At 35.8% G+C, this 18,927-nt stretch overlaps 1 protein-coding gene across 2 annotated transcripts in view; it reads right to left on the bottom strand.

Moving 5' to 3' along the window:
- The window catches only part of PDE4D (phosphodiesterase 4D), a 623,750-nt gene that overhangs the window by 355,811 nt on the left and 249,012 nt on the right, over positions 1–18,927 (bottom strand). Inside the window, exon 1 of one of the 2 annotated variants that reach the window (XM_014964973.1) lies at positions 17,682–17,950. The exons of the other annotated variant lie outside the window; for it this stretch is intronic. Within the exon in view, the coding sequence (XP_014820459.1) occupies positions 17,682–17,950 (269 nt within the window). Of the gene's footprint in view, positions 1–17,681; positions 17,951–18,927 lie in introns of those variants that run through there. 2 annotated transcript variants of the gene reach the window in all.

Here is an 18,927-nt window from a genome sequence, read left to right as displayed (position 1 = left end):
TCTCCCTAGCTATTATCTCAGCCTGTCTTCACAGGAGAGGTGCTCCAGCCCTCTGATCATCTTTGTGGCCCTCCTCAGGACTCTCTCCAACAGGTCCATGTCTGTTATGCTGAGGACTCCAGAGCTGGATGCAGTACTCCAGGTGGGGTCTCTCCACAGCAGAGGGACAGAATCTCCAGTATGATGAGACCTCATCTGGAGTACTCTGTCCAGCTCTGGAGCCCTCAGCACAGGTTCTAGAGGAGGGCCAAACATGATCAGAGGATGGAAAGAGAGAGGAAAGGCTGAGAGCATTGGTGTTGTTCAGCCAGGAGAAGAGAAGGCTCTGGGGAGACCTTATAGCAACCTTTCAATACTTAAATGGGGTCTGTGAGCAAGATGGGGACACTTTTCATCAGAACTTGTTGCAATAGGACAAGGAGTAATGGTTTTAAACTGAAAAAGCATAGATTCAGCCTAGATATAAGGAAGAATTTTTTTATACTGAGGGTGGTGAAACACTGGCCCAGGTTGCCCAGAGAGATGCCTTACCCCTCAAAACATTCAAGGCCAAGTTGGATGGGGCTCTGAGACACCGGATCTAGTTGAAGATCTCCCTGCTCATTGAAGGGAGGTTGGACTAGATAAGACCTTTGACTGTGTCTTCCAACCCAAACTATTCTATGATTCTATGACTCTGTGTATAAAATGCCTTTGAAAGAGAACAAGCTAATTTCTTATTTCCTCTCCCTAGCTATATATACAGTTATATGATAACAGTGATTGCATAGAGAAAATTTATTCTCCAAGCATGTGTAATTCTGGGCTCAGCTTGTGGAAGGAGGCCTGTTCAGAGCCATGGATGTGGTATCACACTCTCCGGGCAGCAAAACTTCACCATAAAGTGATCCTTTACCAACAAACCCAAGTCTGCTGGCTCCTGACCTGAGCCAACAGACTTCTGACAACATACCACCCACACCCTTATCCTACGTGTTCAGACCTGGTCTTTCTCTGGCATCCTTGGTCTCTAAGCACCGAAAGCAGTGCAGTTCAAAGAACAATAAGGTCTCACTGCTCCAGTATTTATGCTCTGTTCAATGCCTGAGAAGAGTCAGTTTCCAAGGAAATTGTTTATTTTGTCATGTTGCTGTTAATTCTATATATTTGTTCTCCCCCCCGACAAAATAAAACTTCTGCATTGGTCATCTAAGTTGGTCAGAAACAAACATAGATAGATTGTGTTTTCTGAACAAAGTGATTTCCATAACTGATTGTTGAGTTTCTAACTATGTGGATTTTTATGATAAACAAAAAAATAGATCCAAAGCTGTACAACAATATACTTATGTAATTATACTATATACAAAAATAGTCTCAGGTTAAGATTCACTTCAACAACAGCAACAAGCCTATTTCCTTTAATTACACTTCAAGATGTAAATGGATTACTTGTGCTTTCTCGCTCTCCTTTTGCTTATTTATTTATTAAATTTTGCCCTTGTCTTTTATTCCTGATTTGACTTTTTTATTATTTTAGTCAACATGGATTCATTTCACCATTGCATGCATGCATGCAATCCTGCACTGGCAAGAATAACTGTTCATGTCTTTGGAATTTTTTTGTTAAGATGGAAAAAAATGTAAACTACATTTAAGAAAATAATATTTACATTTATGTTGGACTTAGGATATGGAAAAAGCTTATTTTCAAAATAATACTCTTGGAAAAGTTAATCCATTGTAATTTCTTTTAACAAAGCTTTCATAACATCTTAGCCACCTCTCTCACAACATTCTTCACATTGAGGACATAACTAGCATCACATTCGTTTTGCATTTTATTTTTTTCCCCAGAAAAGATAATTTGAATCACATTCATGCTCCAATACCTTATTTGAGCTTGTTCTGTTTAAATTATTTTGCTTTTAAAACATATATTTCACTTTTTTTCTTTCTCCTCACAGTGAAACAATTTTAAAACACCTCCTGAAGAATCTCTGGTTTTCATAATACTGCAATATTTGCATTGTCCCAGCTTGGATTTTTCATTAAGTAATATTTGTTTGCCACAATAAACATACCCCTACTTTGTGGTGGAAGAAAAATATTTTGGTCTTCTAATGTCAGTCTAGAAACAGTTAGAATAAGAACCGTTTCTTTTACTTTCTTCCCCACTTGCTGTTGTTTTCAGAGCTGTAGAAACAAAATAATTTCTTTATACAATGTCAGTGAGTGTTCTGCACAAAATTCAGAGGTCTTACAGGTCTATAGGTGCAGAAGTAACAGACATGGAGGTCTCAGGAAAGTTATGACCCTTACAAGACACCTTACCTTACCAAGAGATATCAGAATACAAAGAAATTGCTCACTTTGCCACATTGGTCTTAAGCCCTTATCTACAGAATGACCGACCACACATATGAAACACATTTCATTGAAAGCAATGCCATCACTGACAAGTGTGGACTAATTGCCACAGTTGTGAGTATGGAAAAACATATAAACAAGAAGCAGAATGTAAAAATAAAATCAATTAAAACTCAAGAGAATATATACTTAGACATTAAATTCCCAAATTTTAAATTCTTTAATATTTAATTTGTATGTCTATTTTCTGAAGGTGATTTTTGGGTTCAGATCTTCAGTCTAGCAGAGAAAATAGAACACTGTGTCTTACAAACATTAAACTTAAAAAAAAAAAGTTTTAGATTCCAACTATTCCAACTAGTCACCATAGCCCTTCCCCCCGAGTCGCTGATAGGTAATGAATATCTAAATATGTCAAGATCAGCCAAGACTTCTTTCGTGGAAAAGATCCACTTTTTTTTTTTTTTTTTTCAAAATACCTTGAGGTCTTTCCCTTGATGCTGGCTATTGTTTTTTGGGAAAAAATGTCTTTTTTTTTTTTTTTTCTTTTTTTTTTTTTTGATCCCAGAGGGCTTAGATTATTTTTAAGTAAGATAAATTATATTTAAAAAAGAATATGTAAAATAACATGCTAAACAGCTGGAAAATACAATCCCACAAATGCAAACAAATGTGTAATTTCTGCAATGTTGCCTGTTAGACAGCTACCGATATTTTCTAGATGTGTTAATATACTTAGTCAGGTGTTTCATGGCTCCAGCACCCCAACATTAGAAAGTTCATTCATCTTCCTGTCAATCTCTATTAATACAGTTAAGGAAGGTCAATACAGTACAGTTAAGCCTGCAGAAGAGTAATGAAGGAGAGATCATAAAATGACATTTTTTTTGCATTACAATATCAACAGCAAAACACTGAAACCCCCCAAACTACACTCAGACATTGCTTGCAGGAAAAGATATTAAGATTGCAAGAGAGTTTCTCAAATGCTAAGAAACACCAGGATTGTTTCTCCAAGCAGCCATAATTTGCCCACTGTGTACAGCATACATTACGATTGACAGAGGTGCTTTTTAACAACCATCTTTTCCATGAGAGCTGTACTTCTTTAGTTGAGCCAAACAGATGCATTTTACAGTCAGAAAGAGTGGCAACAATCTGTTGCCCTTCGGTTTTTGTGGACACCGGAAACTGCAACAAGCAAAGCAGGGAACACATGCTTTGTATTTTAACAAAGAAACAGTACTCTGCTTTGGCCTTTTCTCCACTCCAGAGGATGTCTACACCTTTCTCAAAGCAGGCATGCTATTGCATTGCTGTCTCTTTCTGGGAATTGGACACAACTGAGCTTTGAAGTGCATAATCAAGGTTAGTGTGGCATATTGCTGAACTGGTAAGGTTGATGGCAAGCAAGATAAACGAGTTCAATGTACTTACCATACTCAACTACACTAATGTTACAGTGTTTTGCTACAGATCAGTGGGTAGTCCTACAATTACATGGAAAAAGCTCCTAGGGCTTGCATTGGTTTTGTTTCTGCTACAGTTAAAAAGTTCAAAACAAGGACGATGTTTTCCTAGATTCCTACAGTACCTGGGATGTTGACACTACAAGAAACTATAAATGGATATTTAATATTTAGAAGATGAAAAGTGAACACTCTCTTGATCTGTAAGCAATGATAGCATTTCATGCTTGGAAAGCATTGGAAAAATATTAACAAAACATTTCTGAAAAATATGTTTTATTTCAAATATTTAGGAATTAGGACAATAGAGTACAAACAAGTCTACTAAATCCAAAACATGGTTGCTGATGGCAGAACTAGGTTTAAAATCCCAGGATATTTTGTCCCAGTCTCACAGTATATCCACAAGAGTAAGTATCCCTCAACTTGAATTTGCTTGCCAGTCTCAGAAAGAGTAGACTTATTTGCTTGTTATTATTTTGAGTGGGAGCTGGATTTTCATATTTTGTTCTTTGAATCATATAATAATTTAGGGTGGAAAAGATCTTTAAGATCACATCGACCAACCGTTAACCTAACACTGCCAAGTTCACTACTAAACCATGCACCTAATTGCCACATGTATAGGCCTTTGAAATACCTCTGGGGATGGTGATTCAACCACTTCCCTGGGCAGCCTGTTCCAATGCTTGACAACCCTTTGGTGAAGATTTTTTTCCTAATATCTATCCTAAACGTCCCCGGTGCAGCTTGAAGCTGTTTAATATGATAGCTTGTTTGATCTGAGAAGCTCATTCTCTGGAGCTATATGATTGTTGCACACAGCTTGTATTTCAATGGAGTAAAATAGATGCATAACTGCAGTTTATAATTTTGTTTTCCATTGTGACCCCATAGTGGAATCACTGTGATGTCATATACTGAGTTAAGTGGGACACTGGCATTTTTTCTGCCGATTTAAGTTCTCCTCAATAGGTTATTTATTTAATCAAGAAAATCTTTCTCAAATATTAAAGCTGCACTTTTCAGTTCACCTTCAAACATTTAGAGGTACCCAAAATTCATCTCCTACTATGTTGGTCAAGTCACTTGAATTTGTTTCCTCCTCAAAACCATTTAAACAATTAATAATGAATTATTAGATGTTATAATTTAGAACTCTATTCAAATAAATGAATGGAGCAGAAACAGGTTTTATATAAATTCTTCCTGATCCTTACCCAAAGATTTTTACTCAGAGGAGTGAGTCACAAACTACAAGCTTAAACAATGTTGTATTAGTCTTTTTATAGAAAAGCTGGAACTTTTCTCTTTGTAGATACAAATAAGGAAATTAATTATCCAGAAGATTTTATTTTTTGTGTTAGTAATTTTATTTTTCACACCATTAAAAGTATTTTTGAACCATATCACATTTTATTCTAAACATGATATGAGCTATTTTTATAAGTCATTGCATGAAAGTGCAATAAGACTCAAGTATCATTATTTTAGGGGCAACAAGGCTCCTGAAAAGGTAAAACAACTTCAACTTAGTACTAAAAGCCTTCATGTAACTGTGTAATAATGTAACTATGTTAAGATGAGCATGAAAGCAATTAAGAAATCTTTAGAGAACTACTGAGAAATTAATTTGCCACTGTTGGCAAGTAGTACACGGAAGAATGCTTTGCTAAAGCAACAGCCATTATTGCTCTCTCTTTAGACTGGGTGATAATAGCCAAATAACAACAGTGTTCCTGTCAAAGTAGTCTGAAATTAGATGGTCATTTACATTACTGCCCAAGGCCTGCATAATAACCCGTTGGTCAACATACTGAGGCATCATCAGTCTTCAAGGAGACAAAAAGTGAGTCAGACAGTTCCCGTGGCATTCAGTCAGATGACTTTCATATAAGCCCCAGCACTACAATACCTGCCTTTATCCAGCCGCTATAAGCTTCACACTGTAATATCACGGAAGACGCATTACTACTGGCTGGTTGGGTTTTGCCCCTTACTCTTATTGGTGTAACTTCATCTGCATTCAAATACTCCAAATACAGCTGGCCTGCTACTTCCAGGATTTAATCTCAAATTACTTATTGAAGACTACTTCTTCATGAAGTCTTTACCTTACTGTCTGCAAAATGTAATATATTTAAGCAGACTACATCTTTGTAAAAGTGCTCTAACCTTCAGAGTAAAATTGGGTGCTTCCACTATAAAATAGCATATGCAAGGAATTAATTATGCAAAAATTATTCAAGATTAGTTACCATTGCAGAGTCTATGTAATGTGATAAGTCTAGTCCAAGGTCTAAACATCCTTAAAAACCTTAAATTACATTTTATATAACTACTTTGTTTAATGAATGAAGACTGTATCAAAGAAAAAGGAAATTATCCATTGGTAACTATGTCATCCCTCCATTGAAGTATTTTATTTCTTTCACTTTCTTTCACTAAAGTTTGGAATAGTCCTAGTCTTTTCTGACATAGGCTTAATGAACTTTCCAATCAACTTTTCTAAGCATAAGTTTTCACATAAGCTACCATATGCCACCCTATTTGTTGGTAAAGAGAGGATCGCCTTTACAGTATCAGGGGATTTCCATTTCAAAGTCATTCTCTTTTATCTTCTGTATAACTCCCTCTATGGCAACTAAAGCATAACCTTCTATTACCAAAAGGGTGTGGATGGAAACAGCAACTATTGAATGGTTCCAGCTCATAGCACAAGCTTATATCCAAAAAATATTACCAAACAACTTCTTACAGACCAAGGTCACTTCACGTTTTTACCTGCCCTTACTTTCTCTATGTATTTTAACACTGATGCTTCACTGAGTGTGTTCAAATAATTGATGACATTTTTATAAGGCTTTTAAACATGAATAAATTTCTTTTATTTATTTTTGATTAGTAATGATCTTTGTACTTTGAACATGCAAGTAGCAGCTTGCAGCAAAGCCACAACACACAAAGCACTTTTTAAGGTATGTCGAGAGCATAAGGTGTAAGGTATGCCTAGAGCAACTCTGTAATCATATGCGGTGTGTAGTCCGCAGAACTAGATAGCTCTGAGAATATATGGAGAATGAAAGACAGAGGCTTTCCTTCCTGGACTGCGCTGAGATTTTATTTTTATAAAATATATGTGAAATAAGGAGCTACTCAGCATACCAATGGGTTTTTCAGCACATGCTCCAGGGACAGAAGGGGCTGTGAAAATCCTCTTCAGTGCTGTCTATACAGTCTACTTTAATTTACAAATTAAAAGTTCTTAGTAATGAATCCTACTTCTAAACAATTCATTGGACATTAAGATTAAACTATTTTTGTTTGACAGTTTGAAGAAAAATTCATTAAAAAAAATAATTTACTTTCAGTGACACATTCCGAAAGGTTCATAAGGCATGTCCTTTAAATTCAACAGCAACAAGATGAAGTTCTACATTTTTATATACCCCTGAGATTTAAAATTAAATATTTCAGGCACAATAAGTCAGTATTTTCCAATATTTTATCAGAATGTTTTTCACAACTGCTATCCTGAAGTTCATGCTTAAAAATCTTTTCATCTGTTGAGACAGGGGTTATTTGGAGTGGTTTTGGTTTTCAAACGCACTGAAAGATGCAGTCCAGTCTTGGACTCAGCGTGCTTCAGGCTTGGTGTTACTTTTTAAATTGCTAATAGTAATCATATGACAGGATTTAATTTTCCTCATAGCCCAATCAACATGTATTTTAGTACTGTTTCTGTTGGCAAACTACTGTTGATGAAAGGCCAAAAGTTTGGTATTGTAACAGCTGCTTCTATACCATTTGCACCAGATATTACAGACTGTTGTGAGACTACAGTGGCAGCAACACCTTCTCCAATACATAATACCTCACACAGTCACTGCAGACAAATACAGTCCACCCAAAAGAGAATCTCATTAAAGTCTCCAGACTGTGACTATCACAGTAAGTAAGAAATATTTAGCTACGCAATTGTTCTTAAATAACTGTTTGTACCAGGAGTATCTAACTTAGCTCTCACATAAATTGCATTCCTTGGAAATGAGTGGAGACACACAATTCCTTGTAAGTTTCACATACTTCTTCTGCAGTAAATTATTTTTTATGTGAGGATAGAGTTCATTGTACAGTCAGTTCTTAGGTCTTTTAATGAATATTTTTTGTGATCTTGCTGGATTTCCACATTTAATTATGGGGTCTAATCTATTTCCCATGACAGCATGCATTGACACAAGTCATTATTTTTCTTTTTGATTATGTAATGTGCTACATGCTATGACTGTAATTAACACCTTTGGAGAATTCAATCTCTGCCATATGAATGTGCATAATAATGAATAGGTCCAAGATGTAGACGATACATTAAAATAACTTATATTTTATTGCTTATAACTATATTTATGAAAGTACAGATTTTAAAGGTTCTTACATCTGCAGAGCAAAACTGGAAATACAATAGCTAGCTTTTCCGATTCATCATTGGAGGACCTTTCCCATCCCCAAAAGAAAACAACATACTTTGTCTGTGATTGCGTATGCCTTCTATAACACAAAATTTTATTTACAGTAATGATAAAAGAAATTAATTATTTATTTGAATATAACTGCAAAATTGTTATAATATTACAGTGCACATGAAAGATGCTTACTTTTCCTCTAACTTATTTAATATGGATATATGTGTTGTTCAGATATAGCTGGAAAAAAAACCACACAATTTATAACATCTATTGTGGTTAAAACTTAATTGTTGTCTTACTCTGTTTTGTGGGGAGGACAGGGGTGAATGAAAACACACACAGATATTCTTAAAAAACACCTTGTAGAGATTCCTTCTCTAGCATGCTCCTCCTACTTGCTCTGGACATAATTTGTCAGGCTCATCAGATGCAAATTTATCACAGAAGTCAAATAAAATATAAACCACAAAAAAAGAACCCACATGTACATAAAAAGTACAATTTACATATTCAATTAATTCATCCACAATGATATTTTTTTAAAAATTATCAAGGTAATGTTATCAAGAGATAATTCCAAAGACAAATTCACGTACTAAAGAACACTATGAAAGTTCCCAGATATTCCAAGCTACAGTAGCCTGGCCCATGAAGCTAAAGCATTTAATTGTACATGATTCATTCTCAGACATTATTACACCTTAAAGAATTCCAGGCTTACTTGAACAATCTCTCATCCATAAAAGTTTATGACTACTTGTCTACAATAATGAGACTCACTGTCAGGAGCATACCTGTGGAGCACTTGTCACAATGACATTCTAACTGATTAGTTCTATCTGTTATAATATTTAATGCGTACTGATAAATTTGATACACTGAAGAACACAGAAGAGATCTGATCACTAAAAAAAGTACAATCTAAGAGAAAAACACATTACAGTTAAGCATTATGACACGACCACAAGTGTTTCTGTATAAAACAATAAATGAAACAGAGTCCATCCCTCTTGTCCCACATTTCACCCTGTGCATGCACAAAATTCTACTTTTTTTACTATATTAATTCTGTACATTTTTTTTAAAGAACTAAATGCCAAAGCGTAGTAGAAGTAAGCTGTTGAAAGTAACTAGTAGAAGATCCTGAATGCTTACCAAAATATATAACTATCAGAAAATAAGTTCTGTGCTAACATGATGTGTCAGCCATGTAGTGTCATGCCACATCTGATGAACGACAAAGACGACAAGAATGCTTCCTGAATTTTGACGGTTTAGAAAATGGAAAGTTAACTCACTTTATATTTATTAAACAACTAATCTACGTAGTATATAGCAGCAAATGTCTTACAAGATGATGATTAAGGGATTAGAGCACCTCCCTTACAAGGAAAGGCTCAAAGAGGTGGGGATCTTTAGCCTCGAGAAGAGAAGACTGAGGGGAGACCTCATCTATGTTTACAAGTTCCTAAAGGGTGGGTTGAAGGATGATGGAGCCAATGGTATCCAGTGATAAGATGAGGAGCAACAGGCACAAGCTGGAACATAGGAAGTTCCACTCAAAAATGAGGAAGAACTTCTTTACAGTGAGGTTGACAGAGCCCTGGAACAGGCTGCCCAGGGAGGTTGTAGAGTCCCCTTCTCTGGAGATTTTCAAGACCTGCCTTGATGCAGTCCTGAGTAACATGCTCTAGGCAATCGTGCTTAGCAGGGGAGTTGGACTAGATGATCTCTAGAAGATCCCTTCCAACTCTATCAAATCTGTGAATCCATGGGGTGCTAATATTAACAATATTTTCTAGTGACCAAGATCAAACATTAGTTAGGCATGAACAAAAGGACAGGTTGTGGTTACTCTGTTGTGGTGAATCCCACCACAACAGAGTAATACTCTACTGAAGACACAGTCTAAGCATCAGTAACTTGCCCCAGCTAGAGACCAGTTCTAAGACTGGTCATTTTCCCCAGATCAAGACAGAAATAAGCCTTCTTCTAGCAAATGTTTCACTGCATTTCTATCTAAACCAGAAGTCTGCCAGTATTCTGATCTTTGACAGAGTAAAACTTGCTGGTTCCAGTCAACAGTTGCTCCTTTTGAGACTAGTAGGTTGACAGATAGAGATGTTGAGACCCCTCTCCCACTCTTCTTTATCACTTAAATGTTAGCCTGTCCATTGTTGGAATGAACTCTTGCAAGTTTTAAGCTGAGTGTTCTCCTGACTGCCAGTGGAAAAATCACATATATCATATAAAAAGCCAAAAAGTTAATGAGTACAGAAGAAACATCACAAGAGGGAAAAAAAATAAATGGTGTAATACCTACATATCCTAAAGAAGACCAAGCATATACCAATGCATAAAAGGTAAAGCCAGCTAGTTTCTAGATGGTGCTAATGAAATTGTAACAATATCTATTCCATAAGAAATATATCTATTAAGAGATATGAATTACTATGAGAAGTCAAAAAAAGGAAAAGAAACTTCAGAAGCTTTTATAACACATTTGAGAGTTTGAGGTTATGTATATGCAATTATACAATACCTAAGAAATCCTTAATTTAAGGCCAAGGTACAGTGGAGTCATGAGATTCAAAATGGAGGAGAAGACTACTGTGCAATGCCAATTTCAGCTAGCATAAAACGCTAAAAATGTGTCAAATTGCAGAAGAAACGGACAGAATTTCACAGGCTGGGGAAAGAACAAATAAGCTGCTTTGGCAAACCACAAATAAAATAGTAATATATACATGCAAAACAAAAGTGAAGATAGTAAGTTTGCAAAATGCAATCAGAGAAGAAACATGGAAGACTGCTTAAGCCTAACAGGCTTCCCAAGATTTTGCACAATAAGCTAATAGAAGTCTTTACGAAAACTACTGGAACTTTTTGCAATTTCTTAAACAAAACTTAAGAAAATCAGAGAATTTATCATGATAGAAGGGTGAAATAGTTAAAGCCTTTGCCTTGACACATATTACTTCCAATACAATGATAGTAAGATTTGTGGATGCAAGAACACTCTTGCAAAGCAGTTCTTTGGTTTTGAGGTAACTGCTAAACAAAAGTAGAACTCTAGAATATTAGTTCCACTTCTGCTAAATTACTTAGAATTTCTCCTAAATTCTGTCCAGCACACAAGATACCGTTAAAGAAAATAGATCAGACAATAGCATGGCCTTGGCATTATTAAAACTTAAGAAGAAATATCAGATCTACAAGGCAAGGAGGTCATCCACAAGATGGAATGGCTCAATGAAAATGGTGGAGATACATTTTCTTTTGGAAGAAAAGGAGACATGCAACAGGTACTGCTAGAAAAGACCAACTCTGGTGCTAGCAAATCTAGCCAGCCAAATTTATTGGGTTTTCTCTTTCACATTGTTCTTCCTTTCTCAGTTATTTTCCATCTTACAATGAAGACTTATAAATTAGTCTTTGATTATTCATTGATCTTTCTGAAGTTATTTTGGGTTTCCTTCCTGATACCAGGAGCTCTGCTCTAACATGACATTGGGAAAATGCATCTTTGCCTTTTCCTTTTCTATGGGGAGGTAAATTTTGACCTCATCTGTCTCTCCTCAGGTTTGAGCTGTGTGCAACATCCTCAGCTTATTACAAACCACTCTGGGGATACTAGACAGCATCACATTCCCATAGTTCATTCCTTCCTTCTGCTTCACTAACCCATCTGTATGTGTGCACAGATCCCATCAAATATACATATTGTCTTTGCAAACCTGTTGCCTATTTATATGCAAGCATCCACATAAGCATGCCTCTCTTCACGTAACAGAATTTTAAGAAAAGAATGTGTATGTGGATTGGGATATATTACACATTTGTAGTATGTCTCTGTGATGATATTGCGAATTAAATTCTTTCCTGAGAAGGATATATGCATCCATTATCAATATCTTTACATTGTATGTGGAACTTACTATTCCAGAAAAGGAGTAAGGTAACCTGTTCCTAAAACTCTGAAAACCAATGGAAGAGAATCCTCTGTAATATGCCAGTTGTACCTTGACAAAAACCTTAAGTAATATTTTTTTGGCTGATTTAGAAAGTGTGAATAAAACCTAGGTGAGAAAAAGCAAGGAAATAGTAAAAAAATCAGATGTTTCCTTAATTGAACAGAAGCAAACACAATCACATATGCAAATGTGCAACTTATCTTCATCTTACTCAGGATAAAACTTTACATTTTACTTTAATAGTTCCAGAGGGATGTTTTTGTTAATTAAATTTTATTGCATCTGTAACCTAATTAAACACTGCCTTTAATCTCAGGAGTACATGCAACTAATTAAATCAGGAAAACATGCTGTAATCTGGCTTCTTTTTGAAATATTCTTCCATAACACTCAATTTTTTTTCCACAGAAGTTTGAGCTACCCTGCACAACTCTCTAGAAGATTTCAGCTGTTTGTACAGAGTACACATACATAGAGTATAGAGAATATAAATCCTATTCTTCCCTAGTGTTCTTCACTTAGTTATCATCCTACTCTCCTTTGATGGATCTTCCTTTTGAGGTGCTTTTCATGCACCAAATTGTCATTACTTTAGTTCCCTGAAAACCACTGAGTAGTGAAGGAGAGCAAAACACAGGAATTAAAAATTGTTGAAGAAAATATATCTCAAAAATTGGAATAAAACCATAGTGAGAAAAAGTCTATAGTTTGAGTTTGATATAATTTCTGTATAGTTTAATAGTTTTAGCATAAATACACTGAATCAGGCAGCCTAGGACCACATCAAGTTAAATATGTTGCTCTTCTGCCATCAACCAATAACTAACACTTGAGGTTTTGTTGCTTTTTGCAATTGGGGCAGAAAGTGCATGAAAAGATATTGTGCAATAAAAATAAACAAAGACCTGATTTTATCAGTACCCTAATGTCAGTTACATTCCTTAAACTTAAAATGGCACACCTTACCCATATCTATCTGAACTATTTCTAAGGCATCTATGATTTTCATATCTGAATGCCAAAGTCAATGTAAAACTATTTACTATGGGTGGGGACAGAGGCTGGCTGAATTCAGAGGAAAGTACACTATATAACTGAGCACATACTTGTATTCTTACCGTCAGTAATTACATTAAATGGTTAGGTTTGGGGGTGCATGTTTTTTTAAAAAAAAGTCTAAAGAGCAAAATCATAAAACCCCAAACATCAGAAAGTACCAGATGAATGACAGAAGAGCTGGGGAGGGGACACATGTCAAAGGGGAAGGCTGGCAACGGCCCAATGAATAAAAAATTCACTTAATATAATTTTTAAAAATGTCATATGTCACTACTTGCTGTATCTGAACACATACAAATAAATCACAAAGGCATCAAATATTCTGTCCAAAGTTATAAACAACAGAGAAAAAACAACTTTGAACTTTTTGTGTTCAGTGAGAAGTACTAACGCAGCAAATAATACAGGCCAAAAAAACCAAGCACATTCATGTCACAACTTCATACTTCCAATTAAATAGACACAATTTATTTGCTGTGTTGCACTGACCTTACTATCCTGCTCCAAATATTTATGCTTCTTGCTTCTCCTCCCTTTCCTACAGAAAGGAATTTTTCATGGAAAATAAAGGAAAAGTGGACTTCCCCCATGAATTAACTAAAGCTGTATGATTTAAAGTATCTAAACATCCTTCCACAGACCCCTGGACCTGTCTCAAGACACAGTGGCTGTTCACACAGCTGGGGAACCAACAGCCTCCTTCCCTGTAACTGAAAGACATCTCTCTTCATGAATCCCAACACATATGATCGCATCCCAGTGATCTCTCCTGCCAAACTGCACTGGGGTAATAGGCAGCTTAGGAAAGGCAGACGAAGAGTCAACCAAGACATTCCAGAAACTGAATTTGTCAAGTACATACCAGAGGACTTAATTTGTCTTGTCTGCGTTCAGTTGTATTACGTGTTGCGGTCACTATGTTGACCAAATCTTAAAGCATTATGATTACTTTTACAGTAATACAATATGATGCAGATTTCTGAGGAATTTGAATTGGTTTTGGCTAAAGTATATTTTAATTCCTGGCCATGAAGCTTTGAAACACCTGTCTCTTTTCAGTTGCTATGATTGTTTCCTATAGATTGTAGATTGATGGGTTTAAGACTGAGAGGAATCCAGGCTAAAAGTTCAAGATAACTTAAATAGTTTCAGTTTCACAGTTAGGGAAGACTAGCTGTAACACTCTCTGAAGACAGAAGTTATTGAAAAATTTCTCCAACAGAAATTAAGATCCCACGCATCTCTACCATGGCTGTATTTTGCCTCTCTAAAATCCTGAAATTTATTTATCTTTCAAGCATTAGAATGAAGTCAGAGTTACAGCTGGGGAAGGATGAAGAAGAAAAGAAAGGACAGAAGGACTCATGAAATGTCTGAGGTAATAGCTAGAGACGAACTCTCAGTTGAAAGAAATATTGGCAAATTTTCCGTTACACTCTTTTAAGCAAAATCAAATTATATAACCACATTTCTGAACATGGTGTATGGAAACCTATAAAAAAAATGGAAAAAATAGCTTATTAAGTCCTGAACACAACTGATACAGAGAGAAAAGGTTTAAATAAATGGTTCCATCAGTGTCTTAAGCACTGCCCAATAAATGGCCAGGTTTGTGTACATGTTTCATTACTATTTATATACAAGATGTAGTTTTCAGAAGACACAATGGTTCAGCTTCTCTAGAAAGAGCCACCACAGAGCTTCTTAAAGGCTTACATAGTACATCATGTTTTTTGATCACAAGTTGTTACTTGCCTTTTTTATAATATCCCATTACCTCACTATGTAAATGAACATGTATGTGATCACTGCATCCTATAATTTGATATGACAAAGCGTAACGTGACATCACACGACAAAAAAAAATGGAGGCATTTTGACAGTTCACAACAAGACCATTCATGCATAATTCCTGCCATATGACTAAAAATGATAGATCAATTATTCATGTTAAAGGAAAATTGTCACATGATAAAGAAAATGCATTTTAGTGTTAACAATTCTACATCCCAGGCCTTTACAGAGGGAGAGCTATCGGCCTTATGATAAAAGGCAGGAAGAATGGAGTTGCCAAAACAGTTCATCAATCTGCCACCCACTTCTTGGCTGTATCTGAATGCCATTTCGGAGCTTGGAAATCAGGGAGGTAGGTACAAACTAAATGAGTTGTTCTGCTGCTCTGGATATGTGGTGGCTGCATTTGGCATCACTGCAACACACATCAATATCTATAGTGTTATACAATTAGTTCTTACATTACGTAAACTTCTAATGATAAGAAAAACATAGGAGTATACTAAAGTATACTCCAATATATATAGCCAAAGCGTCTAGAAACAACATATCTATGTCAGAGCATCTCAGTTTTTTGAATATATAACCAAGTGAAGATGTATCAGTAACTACAGACTTGGCAACAAATAAATTTTGTAAACATACAAAGTAGTGCTTCTGCTTCCCTTCATAGACCTTTGAGTCTGATCACATATATTATTACATAAGATTAACATTTTTTCCTCCCCCATCTTCACTTCAGAAATACTGTTCTTCATTGTAGGTTCCTGAGTAATTTACTGTAACTCTTTGTGTGGCTCTCTACTTGCTGAAAAAAAAAACCCACGCTGGTAAAATGAGCCAGTCTTACAAATAATTTAGAAATAACTATGAATTGTTCAACAACAGTATTTTGCAGGCCTAGTATTTCACATATTTGGGAAAAACCCAAGCATTTCTAACATGCCACATCATGCTGAAAAAGGCACTCTACCCAAACTCAAAACTTTCTGAAGCTCACTAGAGGAAGTGCATTTAAATAAAATTCCACTTTTTAATACTATGCCAGCCTTTGCCCTTTCACGGTGCCCAAACCTGTTTGTTCATTTCCTATCTGTCCCTTTTAATACCTTTCCTTTCTCTGTCATCTTAAACTGCCTACAATAACTGTCATAACACATATATAATCACGGAGGATAATTTCTCTCTGTAAACTTTCACAAGTTCTTATTTATTTTCATCTTAAGAGTGTAAAACAGTTCTGCCTGAATTATTCTTTTTTATCCTGCATGTTCTCATATATTGACTGTTTTATAAATTATTAAATGCAGACCAACAGTTAGAAATCCTTAATGTTGTTGGGATTTATACATAACTGTTAAAGGAACATGAAATATTCTAATTTCAACAGTTATCTCTGTTACCCATGCAATTTCTGACCAGGTACACCGGTTTCAAAACAAATACTCTTTTAGTATAAGGGCACATTCTTTTTTCTTGTCCTTTGCAAGGGTGAAAATGTTATTTTATCAAAGGAGCATTTTAACTACAGAAATACATAGTAAAGATTTAGGCACACATATACAATGTGCAATGCACATACCAGTCACATAGCTATGGTGTAAAATGCAATTTCACACAAATGAAGATAACCTTGAATAGCATATCCATTTGCTTCTTAGAATGCATGACTTACTTTCTTTGCACATATTTAACTGCTCTCCTTTTTATATACTACATTTTTATTTGAAAAATAATGGGGGGAAAAAAATCTCAAAAGCAAAATCAGAATACATTAAGACCTGATGGCCATCAAAGCAGACAGAAATGTATTATTGAGTTACAATAATCTCATATGTAACAATTTAAAAAAGAATAAATTAAGTAATGAAATTATGCTGCTGTTTCACAGAAGATGGATGCAACAATATTAATGTCTTTTATAGATCTGATTACAAACACATGTCCAAGAAATGATGGCGTTACAAAAACAGTAGTACTAGTTAATCATTTAACAAGGGCTTCCCTTTCCATCTTTCCTCTGTTTATTCTAGCAACTGCTTTAATAAAAAGCACTGTTTCATATACAATATCTATTCCCACCATTCATCTCTATCATGTCCTTCTTAATTTGATCTCTGTTAAAACATAAACAAACTTATGCTATTACGCTCAGGGAAGGAGGGGTCATAAATTGACAACAAATAAATAAAATATTTTTTAAAGATACATTAAAGAAGAAAAAAAATGCCTACTCACTCTGGCCTGAACAGCACAGAATGAGATAAGTACTCTTCCTTCTTAAGACTCCAGTTTTTATTTCTGGGGGAGGGGAAGAGAGAAATTATTACCTAAGGAATCAGAGGATATATAGTAGCTTCCGTGTAAGCAAATATATGTTTTCTTACCTAATATATATCACTATTTTAAGCTTCAGGTCTGAAATGAACTTGAGTTACAAATTAGAATGATCTCTTTCAACAGAGGGATTCATGCAGAAATCAAACCAACAAATATAACCACTGACATAGAGGAGATAAATGCTCTATAAAAAAAAGTTAATCTGACATTTCATGACAACTTGCTCTTACCAGGTATGTGCCACAGTGAAACGCCGCTGTTTTGGTATGTTACTACTTAAAAGCATCCTGCGCAAAAGCCTTGGAGAGTTTCGAGGAGAAATAACTGGAGACAGACAGGGAGAAGCAGATGAAGATTTCCTAGATGTCTTGGACTTTTCGTGTTGCAACAGGTTTTCCCGCAGGGTTTTCACAAGATCTTCATTTAACCATGGATTTTGACAATGTCTATTATCCACTTCAGGAACAGCCAAAGTGTCTGGAATTGTCTGCTGAGCCATGTTTCCCAAGTTTGTTATTAAGGTCTAATACTATCGAATATTGTCTTAGCTGCTTAAAATACTTCCTTTCTAAATCAGTTCCCAAGAACTCTGCAGAGCTCCAACTCCAGTTCAGCTTATTCTGTTTTCAACATGGTGTCGCCTGCCCTCAGCGTCTCTCTATAGATAATGATCAACAAAGAAAAAAGCAAGCTAACTCTTCCACTGAAACCTATTAAATATTACCACTCCCCTCACAGCCCTGCTGCCAAAGATCACTTCCTAGCTATCATAGCAAGCGAGCACAGGAGGAAGAAACTGCTTCAGTACAGCCTTTGCTGGAGCTGTAAAGCTGCCCGTTAAACTATTGGAACTAATGTGCTGCAGCTGCTTGAATGACTTCTGGTTATGTACATAAAAAGTGCTGGAGGAGGGCTTAAACATCAGATGTGTGCTCATTTTGTTTGGTTATTCCTTCCATTTGCTTATTCCCGAACCTTCAAGAAGGCTGAAAGGAAGGGGGACGGCTGAATAACCTCTTATGTTTTTTTCCTAGGATCTACAGTATTTATCTTTGTATTCCCCATTCACAAAGCCAAATTGCAAACTTCTACCTCTTAAGCTAACTATCAAACACGACAATCAAATAATAAAAAAGGGTTTAGGTTCTGCCTTCCTCCCTCTTCCCCCCCCCCCCCCAGCTTCCTAAATTAAAATTGAGGGCTTGTTCTTACAATGCTGGCACAGAGCCTAGACAGTTTTGACCGAGACTGCAACAGGAACGGTGTTTAGGACATCTGCCAAAAACTGTAATTCTCAGCAGCATTAGAAAAAAAGATTACTTTTTAAAAGGCATATAGGTGACTTCTAAAACTCATTGTTGCAGGAACCTTATAATCTGTGCAGCAGGAACATTATAATCTGTGCATTTCTTAGGAGGTGGAAATGATGTGTGGTCAAAGTACAGAAAAATGCCTGAAACATTTCGGGAATGGGGG

The sequence above is a fragment of the Calidris pugnax genome, unplaced genomic scaffold (assembly GCF_001431845.1).
Source record: "Calidris pugnax isolate Ruff unplaced genomic scaffold, ASM143184v1 scaffold273, whole genome shotgun sequence".
NCBI classification, from domain to species: Eukaryota; Metazoa; Chordata; class Aves; order Charadriiformes; family Scolopacidae; genus Calidris; species Calidris pugnax.
The sequence above is the reverse complement of the archived record's forward strand: the minus strand, read 5'-3'. Positions and strand labels throughout refer to the sequence as shown.